Source organism: Lupinus angustifolius, chromosome LG05, assembly GCF_001865875.1.
Source record: "Lupinus angustifolius cultivar Tanjil chromosome LG05, LupAngTanjil_v1.0, whole genome shotgun sequence".
Classification (NCBI taxonomy): domain Eukaryota; kingdom Viridiplantae; phylum Streptophyta; class Magnoliopsida; order Fabales; family Fabaceae; genus Lupinus; species Lupinus angustifolius.
Genome location: NC_032013.1, coordinates 5,223,606 through 5,244,943, shown reverse-complemented (window position 1 = coordinate 5,244,943; position 21,338 = coordinate 5,223,606). Strand labels below are relative to the sequence as shown.

At 29.7% G+C, this 21,338-nt stretch overlaps 1 protein-coding gene across 2 annotated transcripts; it reads right to left on the bottom strand.

Annotated features, from left to right (window-relative positions):
- On the bottom strand, positions 17,920-20,954 carry LOC109347557. Of its 2 annotated transcripts, XR_002107614.1 has the most exons (5): positions 20,601-20,954; positions 19,815-20,395; positions 18,806-19,321; positions 18,044-18,258; positions 17,920-18,000 (listed from the first exon to the last, which is right to left on the bottom strand). XR_002107614.1 is itself a non-coding variant. In XM_019587474.1 (4 exons), exons 1-4 carry the CDS (start codon positions 20,833-20,835, stop codon positions 18,109-18,111), a joined length of 1,482 nt encoding a protein of 493 aa, XP_019443019.1. In that variant the 5' UTR covers positions 20,836-20,954; the 3' UTR covers positions 17,974-18,108. The 2 variants fall into 2 exon arrangements, 1 of the variants encoding a protein (XP_019443019.1); XM_019587474.1 differs by having other exon boundaries at positions 17,974-18,258.

Here is a 21,338-nt window from a genome sequence, read left to right as displayed (position 1 = left end):
ATATATATATATATATATATATATATTAAATCACATACATGAAATGATCATTAAATTAGGCGTTATTTCTATAAACAATTAATTGAAATAAGTAATGATAATTTTTAGAAACTGTCACTTGTAATGCAAAAAATCAGGACTAAAAGGATACTATTTTCCTCACTTGACTCTAGCTAATAAGTCACCAACCACACAAATTGATATCAATAATATAAATAAACATATTAAAGTAACTCAACACTGTACATATCTTCTTCATTCCCCCTCCAAATTTATTACACGTTTTACAGTTATAGAATTCATTACACATTGAAATTGAACCTTACACATAAACTATCTTCTATATAAGAAAAGAAAAGGCAGATGAAATTACAAAACTAGACACTCTACGTTTGTGACGAGTATATAAAGTTAAGGGAATTTTTGTCAATATGAATGGTTGATAGAATTAATATAATAACACTCTTCATTTGTGGTAAATATAACATATACACTTCATTTGAGGTATATCATGATATAGATTTCATATATTTTGTTCTATACATCTCTCATCTTTAACACCTTGCTGTCACTCACATATATGATTTTATATTATTTTAATTCATGCCTTTGTGGGTAGATATATTATATATTATTTCTCACTTTTTCAAATTGTCTTCATCAAATTTATCATCTTCAATTCTCCAACCAACTCATAGGTATAATTTTATTTTTATATTCTTTCAGTTATTTCTTGATGTGTGGTAGATACAATTTCTTCATCATATAAATTTCACATATTTTATTCAATAGATCTATCATCTTCAAGTGTCAACCTCACTCACATGTATGATTTTCTATTATTTTAAGTAGTATCTTTGTTGGTAGATAATCATATAAATTTCGTATATATATATACTTTATACGATTTCTCACTTTTTTAACTTGTGTTCACCAAATTTATCATCTTCAAATCTCAAACCAAATCAGAGGTATAGTTTCATTTTTGTTGTCTTTCAATTTTTTATTCTTTTGTGGTAGATATAATTTTTTCATCCTTTAAATTTCACATATTTTATTCAACAAATCTATTATCTTCAACTATTAAACTTACTCAAGGTATAATTTCATATTCTTTTAATTACTGTCTTTGTTGGTGGATAATCATATCAATTTCGCATATATATAATTTATATTATTTCTCACTTTTTCAAATTGTGTTAACCAAATTTATCATCTTCAAATCTCAAACCAAATCATAGGTATGCTTTATTTTTGTTGTCTTTCATTTTTTTTCTTTATTTGTGATATATATAATTTATTCATCATATAAATTTCATATATTTTATTCAACAAATCTATCATCTTTAACTCTCAAACTCAATCAAGGTATAATTTTCTATTCTTTTAATTATTGTCTTTGTTGTTAGATAAATTTTATATTATTTCAATTTTTTCTTTGTAGACTCTTTCAAATTTTCATTTGTTGAGGTATGATTTACAATTTCAATATAAGTGTACAAGACTAATGTATTTTTTATTATGTGTTTATTGTTCTTACTTAAATTATGGATCTCTTATGATATTTGTTTTAGCATTTGTAGAAGAGAAAATGCACCTCCTAGACTACAATAATTAGAGGTTGCCAAAACTATTTGAGTGTAATTATAACTCTTTCTTAAGATGTTTTTTATTGTAACAAGAATTATATATATATAATTATAAGTACATTGTAACGTTCCTTCTATTATTCATTTCGAAATTTTTTATTTCAAAACGAATTAAACTATTAATAATTTTCATATATTAAAAATATTAAATGCATATAATAAAACAAATGTTGTTAATATTCTCAAGAAATTAGTTGATTGTTACTAGAAAGAAGAAGAAAATTGTCAAGAAATAATATGTCAATATTAATGACATTAAAGTGGGAGATGTTAATCCATTTTCCTCATTCACCAACGACCAAAAGAATAAATTAGTTTCAACTTTAATGCCTAATTTTAAGGTGCTATTAGCATTAATAACGAGGTGTTATTAGTATTAATAACAATAACCGTAATTCTTATAATAACAAAGATTAAAGGTTCATTAAGTCTATTCAATTTTTTGAAATTAATAAGGAGGTTATTATTAGCATTAATAATCATAATCGTAATTCTCATAATAATTCTACTATAAATTCTCATGAGAATAAAAAATATGACATTAAGGACACCATGATTTAAGGAAAACAAATTCACACATTCAACAACAAAAATCAACATTACAATTATAAAAATTCAAAATGTACTTGACTATTTATTTTGTATGTCCTTATTAAAAATTCACAATATACATTTCAATCATATGTTTTCAAATATTAAGGCTATTCCATATTTCAAGTAACATATTTCATTGAGGCTATTCCATATTTTGAATCAAATTAGAAAGTATCAAATTATACTTATTATTATATAACATATGTTTGAATTATACTTTTAGTGAATTATTTTTTATTTATATTTTACTATCATTATGTTATTTAATTAAAAGAAATCTCATTAAATCCTAATATAATTTGTTTTCCAAATAGATTAAAAACATTATATCATCTGAATATCTCATCAAATCACTCAATATGACAAAATAAGATATAACAATAGTATTATAATTAATACTCAAGGATTTGAAACATAATTAGTATATTTGAAACTACAAATTAATACAGCTACACATAAAATTAATTATAAAATCATGAATTTGTATATAAATCAAATACTATAAAACATAATGAGCCACAATCTGAAATTATTATAATAATAGTCTTATTTTTATGAAAATTATTACTGTAAAAAATATGTCCTGGATTTGATTTTATATAGATTATGTTCTTGATTCTTCTGCCTATATCTTATTAAGAGCAATTATAATATATACAAATTTGTATGCATTAAAACACATATTTGATTTATATTTTGTTTGAATTATTTTTTAATCTTTACTTGCATGCAACGTTCACCGTCGTAGATATATGTTGTTTGGGGTTTAGTGTTTGCTTCTAATATTGCAATGTTACTATTAAAATATTAAAATAATAATAACAATTACTATCATAAAATATTTTAATTAAAAGATAACAATGATAGATTTATTCAGAGGGACATATAATTATTTTTATTAGGAACATATAAAATTAATAACTCAATTATGAAAATCTTCTTACTATTTTGATTAAAATTACGAGAAAATATTGTGTCAAATCCTAACATAATGTGTTTTTCAAATAGATTAGAAACATTATCACATCCTAATAGTTCATCAAATCCTTGACTATAATAACATAAAATAAGAGCATTATAATTAATACTCAAGGATTTGAAACATATAATTCAAACTACAAATTGATATAATTGCACATAAGGTCAATTATAAAATCAAGAATTTGTATATAAATCCAATAAAATAAAACATAATGACCCATAATCAGAGCAACTAATTGCACAATTATTTATTACTAGATAAGCAGAGATATAACAGATATTATTATACATTATTAACAAGTATATGACATGGTATAAGCATGCAAAATATTAGCTTCTAACTCACATTAACACAGTAAGAAATGTAAAGAAGATTAAGAGAGAACAACTTGCACAAATATTTTTATCCTGGTTCGTTTGCGGTCCATTGTAAACTACATACAGCCCCCCTTTCTTCTTGGGAGATTTTCCTTCTTCACTAAATTGAATACAAGTATAATCACATACACCAATTCAATTATAGGACTCGAACACTCCTTTCTTGGAACCCAAAGAACTTGGTCACTCTTGGTTTGACCTTTCCCAAAACCGCATCCTAAGAAAACCTTTCTTACTGCAATTCGGCCCCAACCAATGTATCGCTCTTTATCCCAAGACCTCCAAGTCTTCGTGAAGAACACCTTACCTAACTGCAGCTAGGATTTTCCCAATCCTTGAATTCAAAGCTTTGAGTTATGAATGAGTACTTAATACTCGGATTTTACAATAATGAAAGACTCAAAGATTAACCCATACTTAAGTGTCACAAGCCATCATGCATATGTGAGTTAATTCAAAACAGTAAGCACAAAATATTTCTCATAAAATCTCTATCAAGAATGCATGAACATGTGAGCAAGATAAGGATGAGACTAAGCATATGAAAAACAATATGCAAATAACAAAGAATCGATATTCAATATGGCATACTAATCTCTCTTCCTCACAATGCAAGTCACTATGTAAAACATAATGTAAAACACAGAAATATGCTCTCTAATCATTCCTATACAATAGAATGCAATGCTACACTTCTCTGGAAATTGCCTAAACTTATAAAAAGCAGTTTTGACACTTCAAACCATTGCAATCAGTTAAGCAGTTAAAATAGAAAACAGTTATAACATAAAACAGAAATGTTAAACGATTAAGGTACCACGTTAATCGATTAACCAATGTAACATGATTAAAACAAAAACCAGTTGTAACAGAAAAACTGATATAACAGAAAAAGAATTGAGTTAATCGATTAAGTCACTACGTTAATCAATTAACCAACATATTAAAACACGTGGTTCAGAGGTAAACTACTCATATGTTATGCTTAACTCCTATACATGTTTTAACAATTATATTATGCCTAATATGCACATATAACATGTATGATTAATACATGAACATACAATTAACTAGATGATATGTCTCATGAATGTGATATGACAATTATAATGGCTTGAGAGACTTGCATCTAGGTTCACCTCACCTATACTCACTTACTAAGACACACATCCCAGACTCTTAGAATAATGACTCTATTTATATATCCTAGTCTAGATATGACCAATGAGCTCTAGGCATGTTGATTGTTGAGTCATCTTCAAGCTTTAATAAAACCTTGTCTTCATCAAAACATAGGCAAAGCATTGTTAGTGCGATCGTTGACACTTTGCACTTTCAAATGCAATGTCAATGATGCAATATTAAAATAGTAATAATAATAAATATAACATAAACAAAATTTTAAACATAGTAGATTAACAAATGTAACAACCATAACAATTTTCGAATTTTATTTCTTTGTATTTATTTTAGAATCAAATATTAATAATGTATAGTTTAAACTAATCTTATTTTAGAATCAAGTAATAGTAAGATTATAATTTTATTGGTGATATTTTTAAAACAATTATGGAAGCAATTAACCACAATAAAGGATGCATGTACTTCTTATATGGTTATGGGGGAACTAGAGAGACTCATATGTGGCGAACTTTTACATATGCATTGAGATCTCAGAAGCATGTAGTACTAACTATAGCTTCCAGTGGTATATCTTCTTTGTTGTTACCAGGAGGTAGAACAACACACTCAAAATTCAAGATACATGTACTAACTCTTGACAACTTTGTTTGTAACATTCACCAATGGTCTGAACTGGCAGAACTATTGAAACAAGCAAAGTTAATTATATGGGATGAAGCTCCGATGACACATAAATATTTCTTTGAGGCACTTGATAAAAGTCTCATAGATATAATGGGTACTACAGATAAAGATTCAATTGTTTTTGGAGGTAAGGTTATAGTTTTTGGAGGGGATTTCCGACAAATCTTACCAGTGATTCCAAAAGGAGGTCGTTCAGATATTGTACATGCCACGATTAATGCATCATATCTTTGGCTCCATTATAAAATATTAACTCTCATAAAAAACATGTGTTTACAAAATAATTCAAATGCAAGGGAAATCGTAAAATTCTCAGATTGGATATTAAAGGTGGAGAATGAGAAATTATCTGAGCCTAATGATGGTTTTGCTGAAATAGATATTCCAGAAGAACTTTTGATTCTAAATTTTGATAACCCAATTGATGCCATAGTTCAAACCACCTATCCAAATCTACCAGAACACTACAAAAATGAAGAGTTTTTGCAATCAAGGGCAATACTAACATCAACAATTGAAATTGTAAATCAAATCAACAAATTTGTTCTGACCCATGTTCTAGGTACAAAAAAATAGTGTATTCAAACACATATTTTCTTGATGCAACTATCTTTATAAATGATACTAATACATGAACTTATGTAACATTGCAGGGGAAGAAAATGAATACCTCAACTTAGATTCTATTGACATGACATATGCTAATGAGAGTGAAGTATTCAACATATTAACTCCTGAGTTTATAAACTCACTTACAACTTCTAGGCTCCCGAATCATAAAATCAAGTTAAAAGTTGGCACTCCAATAATGGTGCTGGGAAATTTAGACCAAGTTGAAGGATTATATAATGATACAAGATTGATTATTACTAAATTGGCATATCATGTTGTCGAAGCAAAAATTATGTCTAGGAAAAACATTGGAAATGTCATATATATTCCTCGAGTATCAATGTGTCCATCACAATCTCCATTACCTTTCAAGATGATAAGGAGACAATTTCCTATGATTGTTTCTTATGTCATGATAATAAAAAAATCACAAGGTCAATCATTGGAAAATGTTGGATTATACATGCCAAGACCAGTCTTCAGCCACAATCAATTATATGTGGCAATTTCAAGAGTACAAAGTAAAAAATGATTGAAGATATTAATACATGATAAGAATGGTAAAACTCTAATGTCAACAACAAATGTGGTTTATAAGGAAGTCTTCCAATACCTGTAATATGTATTCTACATCTACTTCAACATTCATATATTAAATTATTATTTTCCATAAATTTGATCAGTCTTTTATTTCAAATTCATGAGGTTAAATATAAACTAACAACCTCCAAGGTTACACTCCATGAAATTTAACATACACAATAGTTATTTCCCTTCTACTATACAATCTTGAAATTCAATTCTTTAAACTCATGCCAACAATAAAACACTTCACCGTGCAAATGCACGGGTATCCTACTAGTATATTTTGAAATCGAATGATTTATTAAATTAATAGACACATAATTTATACTAAAATTGATATTACTTAAATTTATCATGTTTAATAAATTAATAAATTTGTTATACATAATTGAAATGATTATTAAATTGAATGTTACATCTATAACAAAAATTGAAATACATAATGGTAATTTTAAGATGTCTTTAATTGTAACATCATCACCCCCATTGAATAAAAACATTGCACGAACAAAATTAACCTTCTATCCATTAGATATCAAAATTATAAGATATCTAGTAATGAAAAATCATCAATCCCTTCAAATCATATATATGTCATGTTAATATAAGAGATATACTTACATATGCTATGTGTAAAATATAATGCATAGTATTCACTAAAATTATAGATATCAAAATTAATTTTAATCACTATAACAACCTCTAGCCATATACCATTAATGTAAGACAATGAAGTGAATATTACTCAATTAATATTCCGCAAACTTATTAGTTATAATTCTGCAAATTTATATTCCATTATTTTTGTAACCGATTAAAAAAAATCAACTATTTTATTTCTTCATGAATTATATTAATTAAAGGGTCCAAACAAAATAAAATATAAACGGAATTGACTATTAATATTCAACAAATTTGTTAGTTATAATTCTAAAAATTTATAGCCATAATAAGCATTACCCATAATTGAGGAATCATAAATAATTTAAGCAAAATATAAATCAAATCATTTGATTATGATTAAATAGAAATTCAATTCCAAAACATTATCATAAATCAAATCTCAAAATTAATTATGGGGAACAATTGTTTAATTTTCATAAAACAAATGTAATAAAATGCTTTTAATGACAATCATATATGTGAGTTGCTTTGACATTTGAAAATGATAGATTTATTGAACAAAAAATGGGAAAAATGAGAAATAATTATGAGAATGATGAAGTAAAAAAGAAAAGAGCAGAAAATCATACATGTGAGTTGGTTGAAGATGATAGATTTATTGAACAAAATTTGAAGGAAAAAAAAGAAGAGAAATAATATGTATTTTGAATAGAGAGAATACAAAATATAGTGGAGAAGAAGACATAGATGAAACATGTATGAGTAAAAAGTAGTAAACCTAGTGATAATAGCCTCATATGATATTTTAAGAATTAAAATTGGGGAATCATTAATAATTTTAAAAAATATAAATCAAATCATTTGATTATCAATAAACATAAGTTCAATTCGAAGACATTATCATCAATCAAATCTCAAAATTAGTTGTGGGAAGCAATTGTTTAATTTTCAGAAAATGTAATAAAATGCTTTTAATGACAATCATGTATAATAATTCGGTTTCTAAAGTGTAACTACCAATTGTGCAGATGCACCAGAAGCTATATGCGAAACAACCATTTTCCCCATATATGTGAATGACAAAAACTTCATTGATACAAAATCGAAATGAATAAGGACAAAAACATAATAAAAATAAAGATATCATTCTTCTACATTCAGATAGTGAATAAGATATCTAAGCATTGTATTCTAGGAAGTAAGGTTTTTCTTCTGCAAATATTGAAACAAATAACATGGTCAGTTCATATTTCCTATTTTGGAAAAATAATCACCTAGGAAAAAATTATCTTAACATACATCAATTGAGAAAAATGAAGTTTTTGTTATGGAAGGAAAAAACAATTATCTTGTCAGTTGAAGGTAAGTGAGTTGAAGATTGAAGAAATTGATTTTTTTACTTATAGGATAAAGAATATTATGTGAGTAAAATAAAGTAATGCTTAAAATGATATAATAAACAAATTAAATTTATTAACAAAGAAAAAAAAACATAAAATCATACCTCTGAGTTGATTAGATTGTGGAAGGTAGTATACTTGTTAAACAAAAACTTGAAAAAAAGCGAAATAGTTATGACAAGGATCAATGAAGTAAAAATGAAAAGAATAGAAAATCATATATGTGAGTAGGTTTGACATTTGAAAATGATAAGTTTGTTAAACAAAAATTGGGAAAAAAGACATAGTTATGAGAAGGTTGAAGTAAGAAAGAAAACAATAGAAAATCATATCTATGAGTTTGGTTGATGGTTGAAGATGATAGATTTGTTGAATAAAATTTGGGAAAAAAATAGAAGTAATGTGAAGTTTGAGTAGTGAGAATACAAAAATGTTCGGTGGAAAAGAAGACATATGTGAACACCCAATTTTGTCTAGCCCAAAAGACATTTTCAAAAATAACAAACAAAAATAAAATTAGCATATTTAGCTATTTTCTAATAAAAAATAATATCTTTTAAGAGTCCCAAAATAATAATAATAATAATAATAATAATAATAATAATATAAATCCGTTTTTAATTAATTATTGTTTAAATTTCAAATATTTGAATTATGTGCCAAATGTTACAATCAGTTTTTAAGGCAAGAACCTAGTCTCATCCTTTTTTCTCTCCAATAAAATAAATGGGAGATTTGGCACATGTGGTAATTCAAAATCCTACAAAAAGTAAGGTTATCCTCAAATAAAAAAAGACCATTTTTTATTTCCTAAAAAATCACAATCACCTCAAAAATCTTTCATCCATCAACTCACTCATCATTTTCTCATTCATCTTTTACTCAACCAAAAATCCAAAAACAAGTCTTTCATCCATCATCTATGCCCAAGAATCCTCAACAATCCTCTCACTCAAAAATTTCATTCTTCAATCATTTTCTTCCTTCTCTAGGCATTATCTTTCACACATAATCATCCAACAAAAACCCAAGAGATCCACAATCCCAAAAAACATTATCTTTCATACACAACAAATCCATACTATCTACAACAACCTCAAAACCTCTCATCCACAACAACCTCAAAATCTCCTATACACAATAACCCAAAAAAATCATTCAACAATATTCATTCAAACGCTTAACATCCAAAAGTACCCATATCATCCACGATAATCCAAAAATCTTCCACACGACACACAAAAGAAGACATAAAAAAAAATCATAAAATACATAATCTCCAACACTCTCAACACTTCTTTGTTTTCTCTCTCGCTCAAACGATTTTGATTGCAAACTTGTTTTGGAATTTGGTTTCAACATAGCAGATATTAGCCAACATAGTTTATTGAAATTGAAATCGACACCGACTTCAACATTGGAGTCAATACAAGTACACAATTTCACCCTTTGATTGTTTTTATCTATTTATGTCATTCCATTAATAATTATCATAACAATAATGTTAATACATTTACCATAAAAATAAATAAAGTATGTAATTGAGTTATTTGTTAATTTATTTCGAAATCCCATTTTTCTTATAATTGCGTAAAAATAAAAATTGTTTAATACAAGACTATGTGAAATATGTTAATCCTAATTTTAAAGTATGTTGCGGTGTTGGACGTATTTCTACATCCAAAAAAGATTTTTTTTAAATTAAAAAACAAAAATTAGAATTTCTTAACCAAATTTTAATATGAGATGCGGTATTGGACGTAAGAGCTATGTTTCGCTCATATATATTTTTTTCTTTCAAAAAATAATAAATTAAACTTTACTATTTTTAATAAATAAAATTAACTCAACCAAGAAACATTTTTCTACCCAAAGAACTATGTAGTCTTGATTCCCAAAAGGGGATAGTAGGACCAAGATCACTCTTGTCAGACATAATAATAAAATAAAGTTTTTCTTGTAAAAATATAATTATAACACAATTAATAATCCATGCAATATAGTAGGGTACCATTCAATCGGGCAACTAGGGTGCTAATACCTTCCCTAGTGTATAATCGACTCCCAAACCTCGATATCAAAGTTCAAGGCCCAATGCGATTGAGCCAACAAATTTTTCTACATTTTATTTGATAAAAATAACATCTTCTTTGTATACTTATCACAAATGAAGAGTGTCTAGTTTAGTAACTTCAGCAACTTATTCAATTGAACAAAAATAACCGCTTCTTTGTACATTTATCACAGATGTAGAGTGTCTAATTTTGTAAAATCATCAACCTTTAAATTTATATATAATAAATAGTAGATAGATAGTAGATTAATTAATAATGGTAAATTAAACTGATTAATAAAAAAAATTTATTTTAAACTAATTATTTGACCTAAATTTAATTTCAGAATGATTAAAAAATATTTACAATTAAATAAACAATAAAGTAAGTTTATATATTTTGAAAAGGTAATTTTAAGTTGCTATCTTTTAAATTAAAAAAATTATTATTTTTTAAATGAGAAATCGAAGAGAGGGAAATAAGAAAATTTAGATTGTTTATATATATATATATATATATATATATGATGTAACTATAATATAATAAAACTAAATGAATCTCATCACATTTTCATAAAAGAATATGTTTGTGTGTTTCAACACTTACGTAAATAAAAAGCCAGAAATGACAACTAGTTTTCGCCAGATTAATACAAGTGCATATTATTTTTTGATGACATTTATAAAATGTTATTAAAAAATATTTGTGTCATTTCAAAATGTAGCTGAATTTTTGTTGAAGTCCCCACAACATCAAAATGTTTGTGTCATTTCATAATGTTTTGTATAATTTATTTTACAGAAAAAATGTGTCATTTCTTAACTACTTATATTAAGAAAATTTCCGGGTATGACTTATTAGTTCCTATTACCCCGCACTGGATTATATAAACCATTATTTGTTTTTATCACCATGAGTTGTTGGACTTGATATCCATGTTTCCTGGATTTTCTAACACAAAATGGCAACATTGAAACAATGTAAATGGAGGACCTATTGGAAAAGAAGAATGGATGAGGAAGAAGAATACAAGAAAGAAGAAAGGGAAAATCTGAATCTTTATTGAATCAATGGTGAAAATTTACAAGTGAGAATTCTGGTTTTATTAGCCACAAAACAAGCTCTAAATATCAGTTGCCAAAAGAGGAAATAACAGAAAACAGAAAAACTAACAAAACATACTAAACTAACTAAAAACAGAAAGAATCCTAACTAAAGCAGAATGGGCCATCCAAAACGGGCCAAGGCCTGCAGTATCAATTCAATACACCCCCTCAAGTTGGAGAATGAATGTTGATGGCTCCTAGCTTGGAGAAAAGATAAGAGAAAATGGAACCAAGGTAAACAAATCTGCAAATTGTTTATTAGTAGAAATAGGGAGCAAATGGAAAAGATTATTCTACAATATTTCACGAGTAACGTGACAATCAATATCAATATGTTTTGTACGCTCAGGAAACACTGAATTAGTAGCGATATAATGGGCAAAATTACTATCACAATACAATAAAGCAGGTTGTTTAAAATCCACACAAAATTCAGTAAGCAAGTAAGTCAACCATTGTACTTCACAAGAGGCAATGGCTAAGGCCTTATATTCGGCCTTAGAGGAAGAACGAGAAACATTTTTCTATTTCTTGGATTTCTAGGAAATTAAAGAATTCCCAAGAAACATACAATACCCTGAAATGGATCACCGAGTGTCAGGACAAGTGGCCCAATCAGAGTCACTAAATCCCTTCAAATGAAGAGTGGAATTAGTAGGGTAAAACAAACCTTGACCAGGTTGTCCCTTTAAGTATCTAAGAACACGGGTCAGAGCTTTGTAATGGTTTATGGTGGGTGAGTCAAGAAACTGACTTAATTGCTGGACAGTGAAGGCAATATGTGGCCGAGTATTTGTGAGGTAAAGAAGTCTACCAACGAGTTGTCTGTATAGGGATGGATTATCATAGGGTGCACTGTATTTTGATGTAAGGGATTACCCTTAACCATAGGAGTAGGGGCATATTTTGATTGGAGGAAATTAGTATCTGAGAGTAAATCAAGGGTGTATTTTCGTTGGCTCAAGGTAAGGCCTTTATGAGATTGAGCAACTTCAAGGCCAAGGAATTATCTAAGAGATCCAAGATCCTTAATCTTGAAAGATTTGTGTAAAAATAACTTGACAGATGCAATTTCATGCTTATTAGTACGTGCAAGAATTAAATCATCAACATACACAACAAGGGCAGTGAAACCAGTGGAGCAATTCTTGGTGAATAAGGAATGGCCATGTTGAGATTGGTGGTAACCAAGAGATAAGAGGGATTTGGATAGCTTAGCAAACCATTGATGACTTGCCTATTTTAACTCGTAGAGAGATTTGTTGAGCTTGCAAACAGGGTTAGGAATAGAATAAGTTACACCTTGAGGAAGAGTCATATAAACCTCCTCATTAATATCATCATGTAAGAAGGCATAGTTGACATCAAGCTTATCTAGAAACCAACCTTTAGATGAGGAAATGGCCAACAAAATCCTAATGTTGTAAGACTAGAGAATACACTTTATTGATTTTAGGCAGATGTTCCATCAAGAGGATTTGAGCCTTCATAGTGGAATATTGGTCATTAAGATCATTCAGGAAGCATGTGACATATTCTGAGTCCCTATAACCTTTGATAATTTTGAAGGAATCACACGTGCAATTAATGTTGCATATGCACTTCGGTACGGGCCTTAGGGACTCCAAATCATCCCATATGCTTTTCAAATCAGTGAAGTATGTTGAAACATTTCTCTCACCTTGTTTTATAGAGTGTATTTCTTGTAAAAGATCTGAAAAACGGAAGTGATCTCCTTTTGAAAACCTCTCATTCAAATCCTCCCAGAGTTCTTGTGCTGAATCAATGTACACTATGCTTTAACTTATTTGTTGTGACAAGGATATGGTAATCCATGATATCACCATTGTATTGCATCTTTCCCATGCTCCATATGTTGGATCTACAAGATCATGCATTTTAATCAACCCATTTACGAATTTGAATTTATTTTTCGAAAGAATGGCTCTCCTCATAACTCTACTCCAATTGTGGTAGTTATTTCCATCAAGAGGTGGAGAGACGAGAGTTGTTCCTGGATTTTCTCCAGGATGAAGATAGAAAGGGTTGTGTTAGACATCCAGTTCACAAACCCCTTGATTTGATTCAGTTTGCAACGCCATTGATTTTGAAGAATAATGAGGAAGGAAGGAAATAGTGAAGGTTGAAGAAGGAAGAATGATGCACAACATAGCTCTCAATTTGAGAGCTCTGATACCATATTGGGAAAGAAGAATGGAGGAGGAAGAAGAATACAAGAAAGAAGACAGGGAAAATCTCTGAAATCTTAATTGAATCAATGGTGAAAAAATACAAATGAGAATTCTGTTTTTACCAGCCACAAAACAAGCTTTAAATATGAGTTGCCAAAAGAGGAAATAACAGAAAACAGAAAAACTAACAAAACAGACTAAACTAACTAAAAACAGAAAGAATCCTAACTAAAGAAGAATGGGCCATCCAAAACGAGCCAAGGCCTGCAGTATCAATTCAATATATAAACCCTTATTTGTTTTTACCACCATGAGTTGTTGGACTTAATGTCCATGTTTCCTGATTTTTCTAACACAAAATGGCAACACTGAAACAATGTAAATGGAGGACCAGTCATAAGTGTACACAAGGATATTGCTTGCATCAGATTAAGTGTTAGGAAACAAGGAACATATACATGAAGAGAAAAACAAATCAGCATATTTTAACTTTTAACAATACCGGCATCTGACATGTATATCTATGGTTCTTTACTGTTAGGCAAGATCTGGGAAGAGAAGAGTGAAAAGGTTTTTATTTTCTTGGAGACTGGGATATTGAAGAATGAGATAGGTTTAAGTGAGAGGATGAGAGATTTTTAATTGTTTTTACTAAAATAACATTGACTGAAATTTAAGTTGATTTAAATAATGATGGATAATTTTGACTGAATGTTTGGATTTACACTATTAACATGATGCTTGACAAATTAAATTAGTTATACTTAATCCCATCGTATTAAAAAAACTACAAATAACAACCTGCTTCAGTGTTGTGTTAATAAGACCAATCCTAGTTGTAGATATCTTAAATAAACATCAATATGGAAAACATACCAAAAAATATTAATGAGAGATGAGGTTTTATTACCCTAAAGTTGAGTTTGGTTGGGTAGAGTTAGAGAACAAAGAAAAGATAGATAGAGAAGTAGAAGATAAATGAGAAATTTCTCTCATTTGGTTGAAAGGGGAGAAAGAAGGGAGAGAGGAAAAAAGTGGGTGGACTCACAAATTTCTTTCTCTCCACTTATGAGGAGAAAGTGAGAAGAGAAAGAAAGACTTTACCCGGACAATAATCTGTTGTCCCAAATAGTGTCTCAAACTATGTCAAAAATCATATCAATTGAAAATGTTAATTAAAATTATAATAAAATTTATAATTTAAAATTATAACATTTATTTTTAATTAATAATAAAACAACATTTTCCAGTCTTTTTTTTATTCTAGAGACATTTTTGTAGTTTGAACCACAACATCATCACTTTCTTCTCATTTTCTACCCAACCAAGCAAAAGAGAAAGAAAGAAAATATATTTTTATATTCATTTTCTCTCATTCTTCTCTTATACCAAACATTCCAAAAATCTACTCTATTTCTCCTCATTCTTTTTCTCACCTTCTTCTTTCTCGCCTATTTCTCTCTTATTATTTTCTTTTGTCAACCAAACAAAACCTAAAGGTTGAGAGAAACAAACAGTACCAAGCACACTATAAACAAGAAGCAGTGCGTTGATAGCGCGTCTTGAAAGAGCTTGAACACATATAGTTCTAAAGTTGAAGATGAAGAGGGTGGCTATCAAATGTAGTGAAAGGAATTGTATGCCTATGTATTATAGTATAGTTGTTGGGAATAGAAGGAAATGTGGTGATTGGGAATAACAAATGTGAGTTAGGAATAATATTGATAATTTGGGTTGCCTTGTCCGTGATTACGTAATGTCCGCCTAAATTAAGATGGATATGAGTATGTCCATTTTAAAAATATGTGTTGAAAAAGATTAAATATGACATATATTATGATTTTAGTGGGGGGAGAATATAACTTATTTGATAATATGATGATATACTTTATTATCTTTTTAAAAAATACACATCACAATGACAAGTTCAAACTATTTAACATTACATATCATTCATGTAAAATGTAAAATCAAAACATAACACTTACTAATTAAGGTCATAATGTTGTTGGTGGCCCATCGTACACGTTAGAAAAACATGTGGGTTAAGCAAACATTTTGGGCTAAAGAACATATTTTATTTGTCCTGCCCCGGCCAGAAACTATTGGCGGACCCATAAAGACATGAACAATGCTCAATTGTCAATGATAGTGGGGAATAGAAAAATATGTTTGTTAAGAATAGAAAGTGTGTTGGGAATAGAAGAATGTGAGTGAACAAGGATCCACTCCAGTAATGAAGAGGAAAATACTTGTTTCTCTTCATGTTTTCAATAACAAAAATGTAATTTTATTGTAAATAAAACAATAAAAGTGTCATTATATATTATTTTCTTGTTGTTTATTATGTGGTACTTGCTTATGTAATAGAGAAGATTGTTAGTTCCTTCTTTTGAAGATCGTCACATTCTTATATTTGTTGAAGATATATACTGCAAGCATTTTCACACATTTGTCCAATTTAATGTCATCAATTGCACATATTGACTAATGAATTAAATTCTTCAAAGGTGGGTAAGGTATGACTTTTGATAATAAGGGCAACATGTTACTTGCAAAAGGCATTAAATGACTACAAGATAACAGACAAGGGGGATAAAGTTGATTTAGTGATTATTAAAACTCGAGCATTCAAATTTTCTAACATCACATACCATGATATTCTTCTAATGTGAAAAAAAAAGTCAGGATGGCAATAAATAATTGAAATGAAGGTCATGCAATCAAGATGAATTAGAGAGCAAAGACTTATGAAGGTCAGATAATCAATAAATATTCTTCCAACGTGTTTATACTAAGATTTTAAAAATTTATAGAGCTAATACCCATGTGATTTATGTAGTTAATGAAAATATTTCAGCAATATTACAAAGATATAAATAATACTTATAATACTTCTAGTTGGGTAAGAATACCATTTTACCTTCTTAATTTCTCTCTAATTTCTAGATTCGCTCTATCAGACGAATTTGGCTAGTAAAATATTAACTAGTTGCGTACTCAAGTAATCATGAAATTAAGGTAAAATCTGTACTTATCAATATGTACATAGACTTAATTACCGGTTTGTTTTCTCATTATGGTCTTTGTTAGAATATCCTATCCTCTAGGAACAATGACTCAAATGTTAACTAACTAGTTGTTGATTCCAATCCTACATTTGGAGTTTTGATTAATTTATAATTCTATAATTCAGAATCAAAGGGTCAACACATTTGGAGTTTTGATTAAATTTTCTTCTATAATGCGGAAGATGAATTATCACTTCTCTGATTTAAATCCAAAACCCTCGAGTCATCTACACACGGTTATGAGCAGGGTCCCACTGGCTAGTCCCATTTCACGAGCTCAACAAACAATCCTACATATTATTACTATGTACCTGATCTCTTGATGCCCATGCCTTCTTTTGTTACAACATTATGAGAGCTACAGCCGAACACATGGTAGGCCCATCGCACTCAAAATTTCTGCAACAAGATTATCAAAAGGTGAGCCTCCCTTGTTGCTTTTACATCATGGAGTTTCAGCCCTTCAAGGACCATCAGCAGTGGAAGCAATGAAAGTGTTGCCTAAAATATCTAGAAGATATTGGTCATTAGTTTAGTGATATAAAACCTGTTAGATCACCAAATAGATTAAAATGTCAAAAATTTAATTCTGAAAGTAATATTTATTGAGAGATAAATTCACAATTATATGATATCTTTGGTTAGATAAAAAAAAAAACTACTGTTCACATAGTTAACTGTATGTAAAAAAACAATTTTAAAGCTAAATGTGGTCTTATGGTGACCAAATCAGCTTCGAGAACTGATTCAATGACTTTGTATTTTCTAGCATTTGCTGCTTCACCAGCACAATTAATAAATTTTATCATCTACTAGTAAATCATGAGTATAAGACAAGTATATCAAAAATGACTAAATCTTTATTTTTAATTAGCATCTAATAAATTTATTTCGTTGAAATCACTCTAATAAATCATCATACATATTCTTTCAATGACAAAGGAGATCTCTTGCTCTTTAAAAAATGTATCTTCAACTCTAGCACCCTAATGATTTGGCACACTTTCTATCTAGAGTACCTACTTTCTCTCAACCTCACAAATCTGATTCTGCATGTGGTTGTGTTAGAATGACATCGAAGTCACTGATAGTCCACTCTGCTACTTCATCTTCCTGAGTAACAAATATCTCAGTACCAGTATCAAGAGATGTCCATATTCTTTTAGCCGGAGGCGTACCTGGATCCTGCACCACAAGACCATAGAAATTTTCAATTTTCAGACATAGACGTTTGTCATGACTCATGAGATTGCAATAGAGAACTAGAAATTTCAATAATAGTAATCTGAATCTAAATTGAATTGGCCTATAAAGTGAACAAGCAAGGTTGTATCCACCTTTATTTTGATAAAGTGTAAAGAGATTGGAAGTGATCTTAGAGTAGATAAACAATTGTTCACTCTAGGGTCCATTTGCGAGTTAAGTTTGGAGGGGAAGGAAGAGAAAGAGAAGACTTCAAAGCCATCTCATAATTGTACTTCATGACTCGGAAGTTTTCATTTTCATTTCCTTCCCCAACTCGCAAATGGAGACTCAAACAGAAAGCCAACTTATGAGTTGATTTTTGGAGGAGAAGGAAGGGAAATGGAAGATTTCATAATCTCACAAGTGTATTTCATGACTTACAACCCTCCCATTTCCCTTCATTCCCCTCCAAAATCTAACTCACAAAGAAACATAGAGACCCTTAGAGATGAATATAGTAAGTTTTCCTATAAATTCAATTACTGACCTGATAGAAGTAGAGTCTACTTGAAAGTCCACCAACATCAAGTTCCCAAGTCCTTGCATCTCCAACCCACCCATCACCTTTGTTGGTGGGATAGCCATAAGCAGACCATATAGGGTGAGGCAACAACTGAACTATCTCTTGTGCCTGAGGATTGCTATAAGGATCACAAGTGCTCACAGGTTGCTCCAAGTGTTGAGCATTGCCTGGAGCACAGTAATAGTGATAAGCCGAGTAAGGGAAATTGGCTGTGTCATTTCTATAGATTTTTCTGTTGTCTGGAGTGATATGAAATGGTGGACAATTTCCTTGCCCTGTGGGGCTGCACCAAGCTGGAGTTTCAGGGTTTATGATCATCTCACTATACCTAGTGACATCGGTGAGTACATCACCATCGCAAGGAGCACCATTGTTCTTCCAGCAGCTTCCCATGTCTATAAGGTAGAACTGACTCTTTGGTCCTCCCCCTTTCTTGATATCTAAGCTCAACCTTACCTTGAAATTTGATGACTCTGGAAGCTGAATCATGAACCCAAATGGTTAGAAGCTAAACAAACCAAGTACATTGAAGAAAAAATTAAGGACTAATTCAATAGAATGCCATGAAGCACGACATTGATAGGCAGGGATCCTTCTACTGGACAGTCCAGTAGTACTAGGCTCAGATTATGACATGTGGCACAAAAAATTTTCAAGGGTCCTAGAGAGGATTCCAAATCCACACGGATATGATAGGGATACAAAGATATGAAATTTTAAAAATAGGACATGAACAATTATGATACAAGATATAACAATAGTCATATCATTAACTTAAAATTAAATTTAGCATGAGGAATTATAAACATAGTAAAATGCTGGTATCATGATTCTCATCTATATATTGATATAAAATTCAAAAAGTGAAAGTGAAACTAGTTTGAACGTTGAAGTGTTTCTGCTTTATAGACAGAATTGAGATGTGAAAAATCAGATTATGAAGGAAATGTTAAAGAAACAAGCATCTACTTACTGTTTTTAGCATTCCCCTTGTATCATAATGGTAACCTCCAGAGAATCCTTTAGTTGCATCAGCCCTCAGGTACAGCATCAACCAAGGGTATTTCTTTGAAGTCTTTAGCTTATGTTTGAAAACCCAACTCCCAAAATTAAGTTTCTTCTCCCAGATTACCTCATAGTAAGATCGATCAGCATGATATTCAGCTCCACAACCAGAATCCAAATCATAACTACCACTAAATCCTCCTCTCATTGTGCCATCCGTGAGCCGCGTCGGTTGATGACACAAGATAGGCTGGTTCATACACCCTTCTCCAAAACAAGGAAACCTTCCTGGATTAAAAGGGGGTACAATTTTCCCATTCTCTGGACATAAGCCAGACTTTGTGTCATAGTTCCCATTTTTCAGCATTACCATCCAAAATTGCCAAGGACTTCCTGTGTCTTTAACTTCACATAAAGAACCCAAATACAGTTCCTTTTGAACTGCATAAATGTCTGTATTGTTAATATCTTCTGAACACAATCCAGGAAATGGTTTCCCAACCCCAAGTTTATTGTCAGCTTCTGTGACCTTGTGTGTTAAAGAACTTCCTGGATATCACAAACACACTCAACCTTCAACAAAGCAACAAGTATTGCTGAAACCAAATATTTACTCTACAATATTTAAACAGGACAAGTACATAAATGATATGTGATAACCAAGAATAAGAAAGGCATGAAACCAAATATGAAATTATGAATTACCTATAATAAAATGAATAGATTATAATATTTCAATTGTGATTTGGCTTACCTGAAAGATCAAAACAATCAGCAGCTCTTGGACTACCCATTTTAGGAGCTTCTTGGCCAACTTCATTGCAGAAGTTCCAAGCCTCAAAGGCCACTCTCAGGTTATCTTTCTGCATTCCTGGGTCTCCAACAAGTGAGACATGGCTCTGTGCTGTGGGAACAAGATAGACACTGAACACAAACACATTCACAAAGACAAATAATGTCTGCATCTGAATCTGCTTCTCCATTTCCATTAGCTCAAAGGCAGAGCATGGTATAGGGTCTAATCAATTTTACCAACTAAGCCTACTGCTTGATGGAGTTTCTTACTTTCTTTCCACCTTTATAGCTGTACTGACCTCTACCAAATTTATTGTGTTGCGACAGTTATGTTGATAAAAATTGATATAACTTAATAGGTTCACGATTCTTTCCCATCAGAGAACGAGTCTATCTCTTAAAATATGTCCTAAACTAATAACAATTAAAAAAATAAAATAAATAATAAATATTTTTTTAATTAAAATATTTTAATTAGTTTGAATATACTTTAGTACATACTTTTCCATAAAATCAAAGGAGCAAAAAAATCATATTATGTAATTCTTTTACCTTAAATGAAAAGTGTTCATATTTTTATATAAAGATAAAATCAATAACTTAACAATAAGGATTATCTTCATTAATAAAGATAGATATACTTGTTTTTTCTTTATATTTTTATCATTATATATAATTAAAGGATAAAAATGTTTTA

Excerpts from the sequence above, each read along its gene's own strand:
- LOC109347557 (XM_019587474.1), bottom strand. The coding sequence starts at position 20,835 with ATGGAAATGGAGAAGCAGATTCAGATGCAGACATTATTTGTCTTTGTG. Across the intron at positions 19,322-19,814 it reads CAAGGGGAATGCTAAAAACA|CTTCCAGAGTCATCAAATTT; the intron begins GTAAGTAGATGC and ends TTCATGATTCAG. Across the intron at positions 18,259-18,805 it reads GTAGACTCTACTTCTATCAG|GATCCAGGTACGCCTCCGGC; the intron begins GTCAGTAATTGA and ends CTTGTGGTGCAG.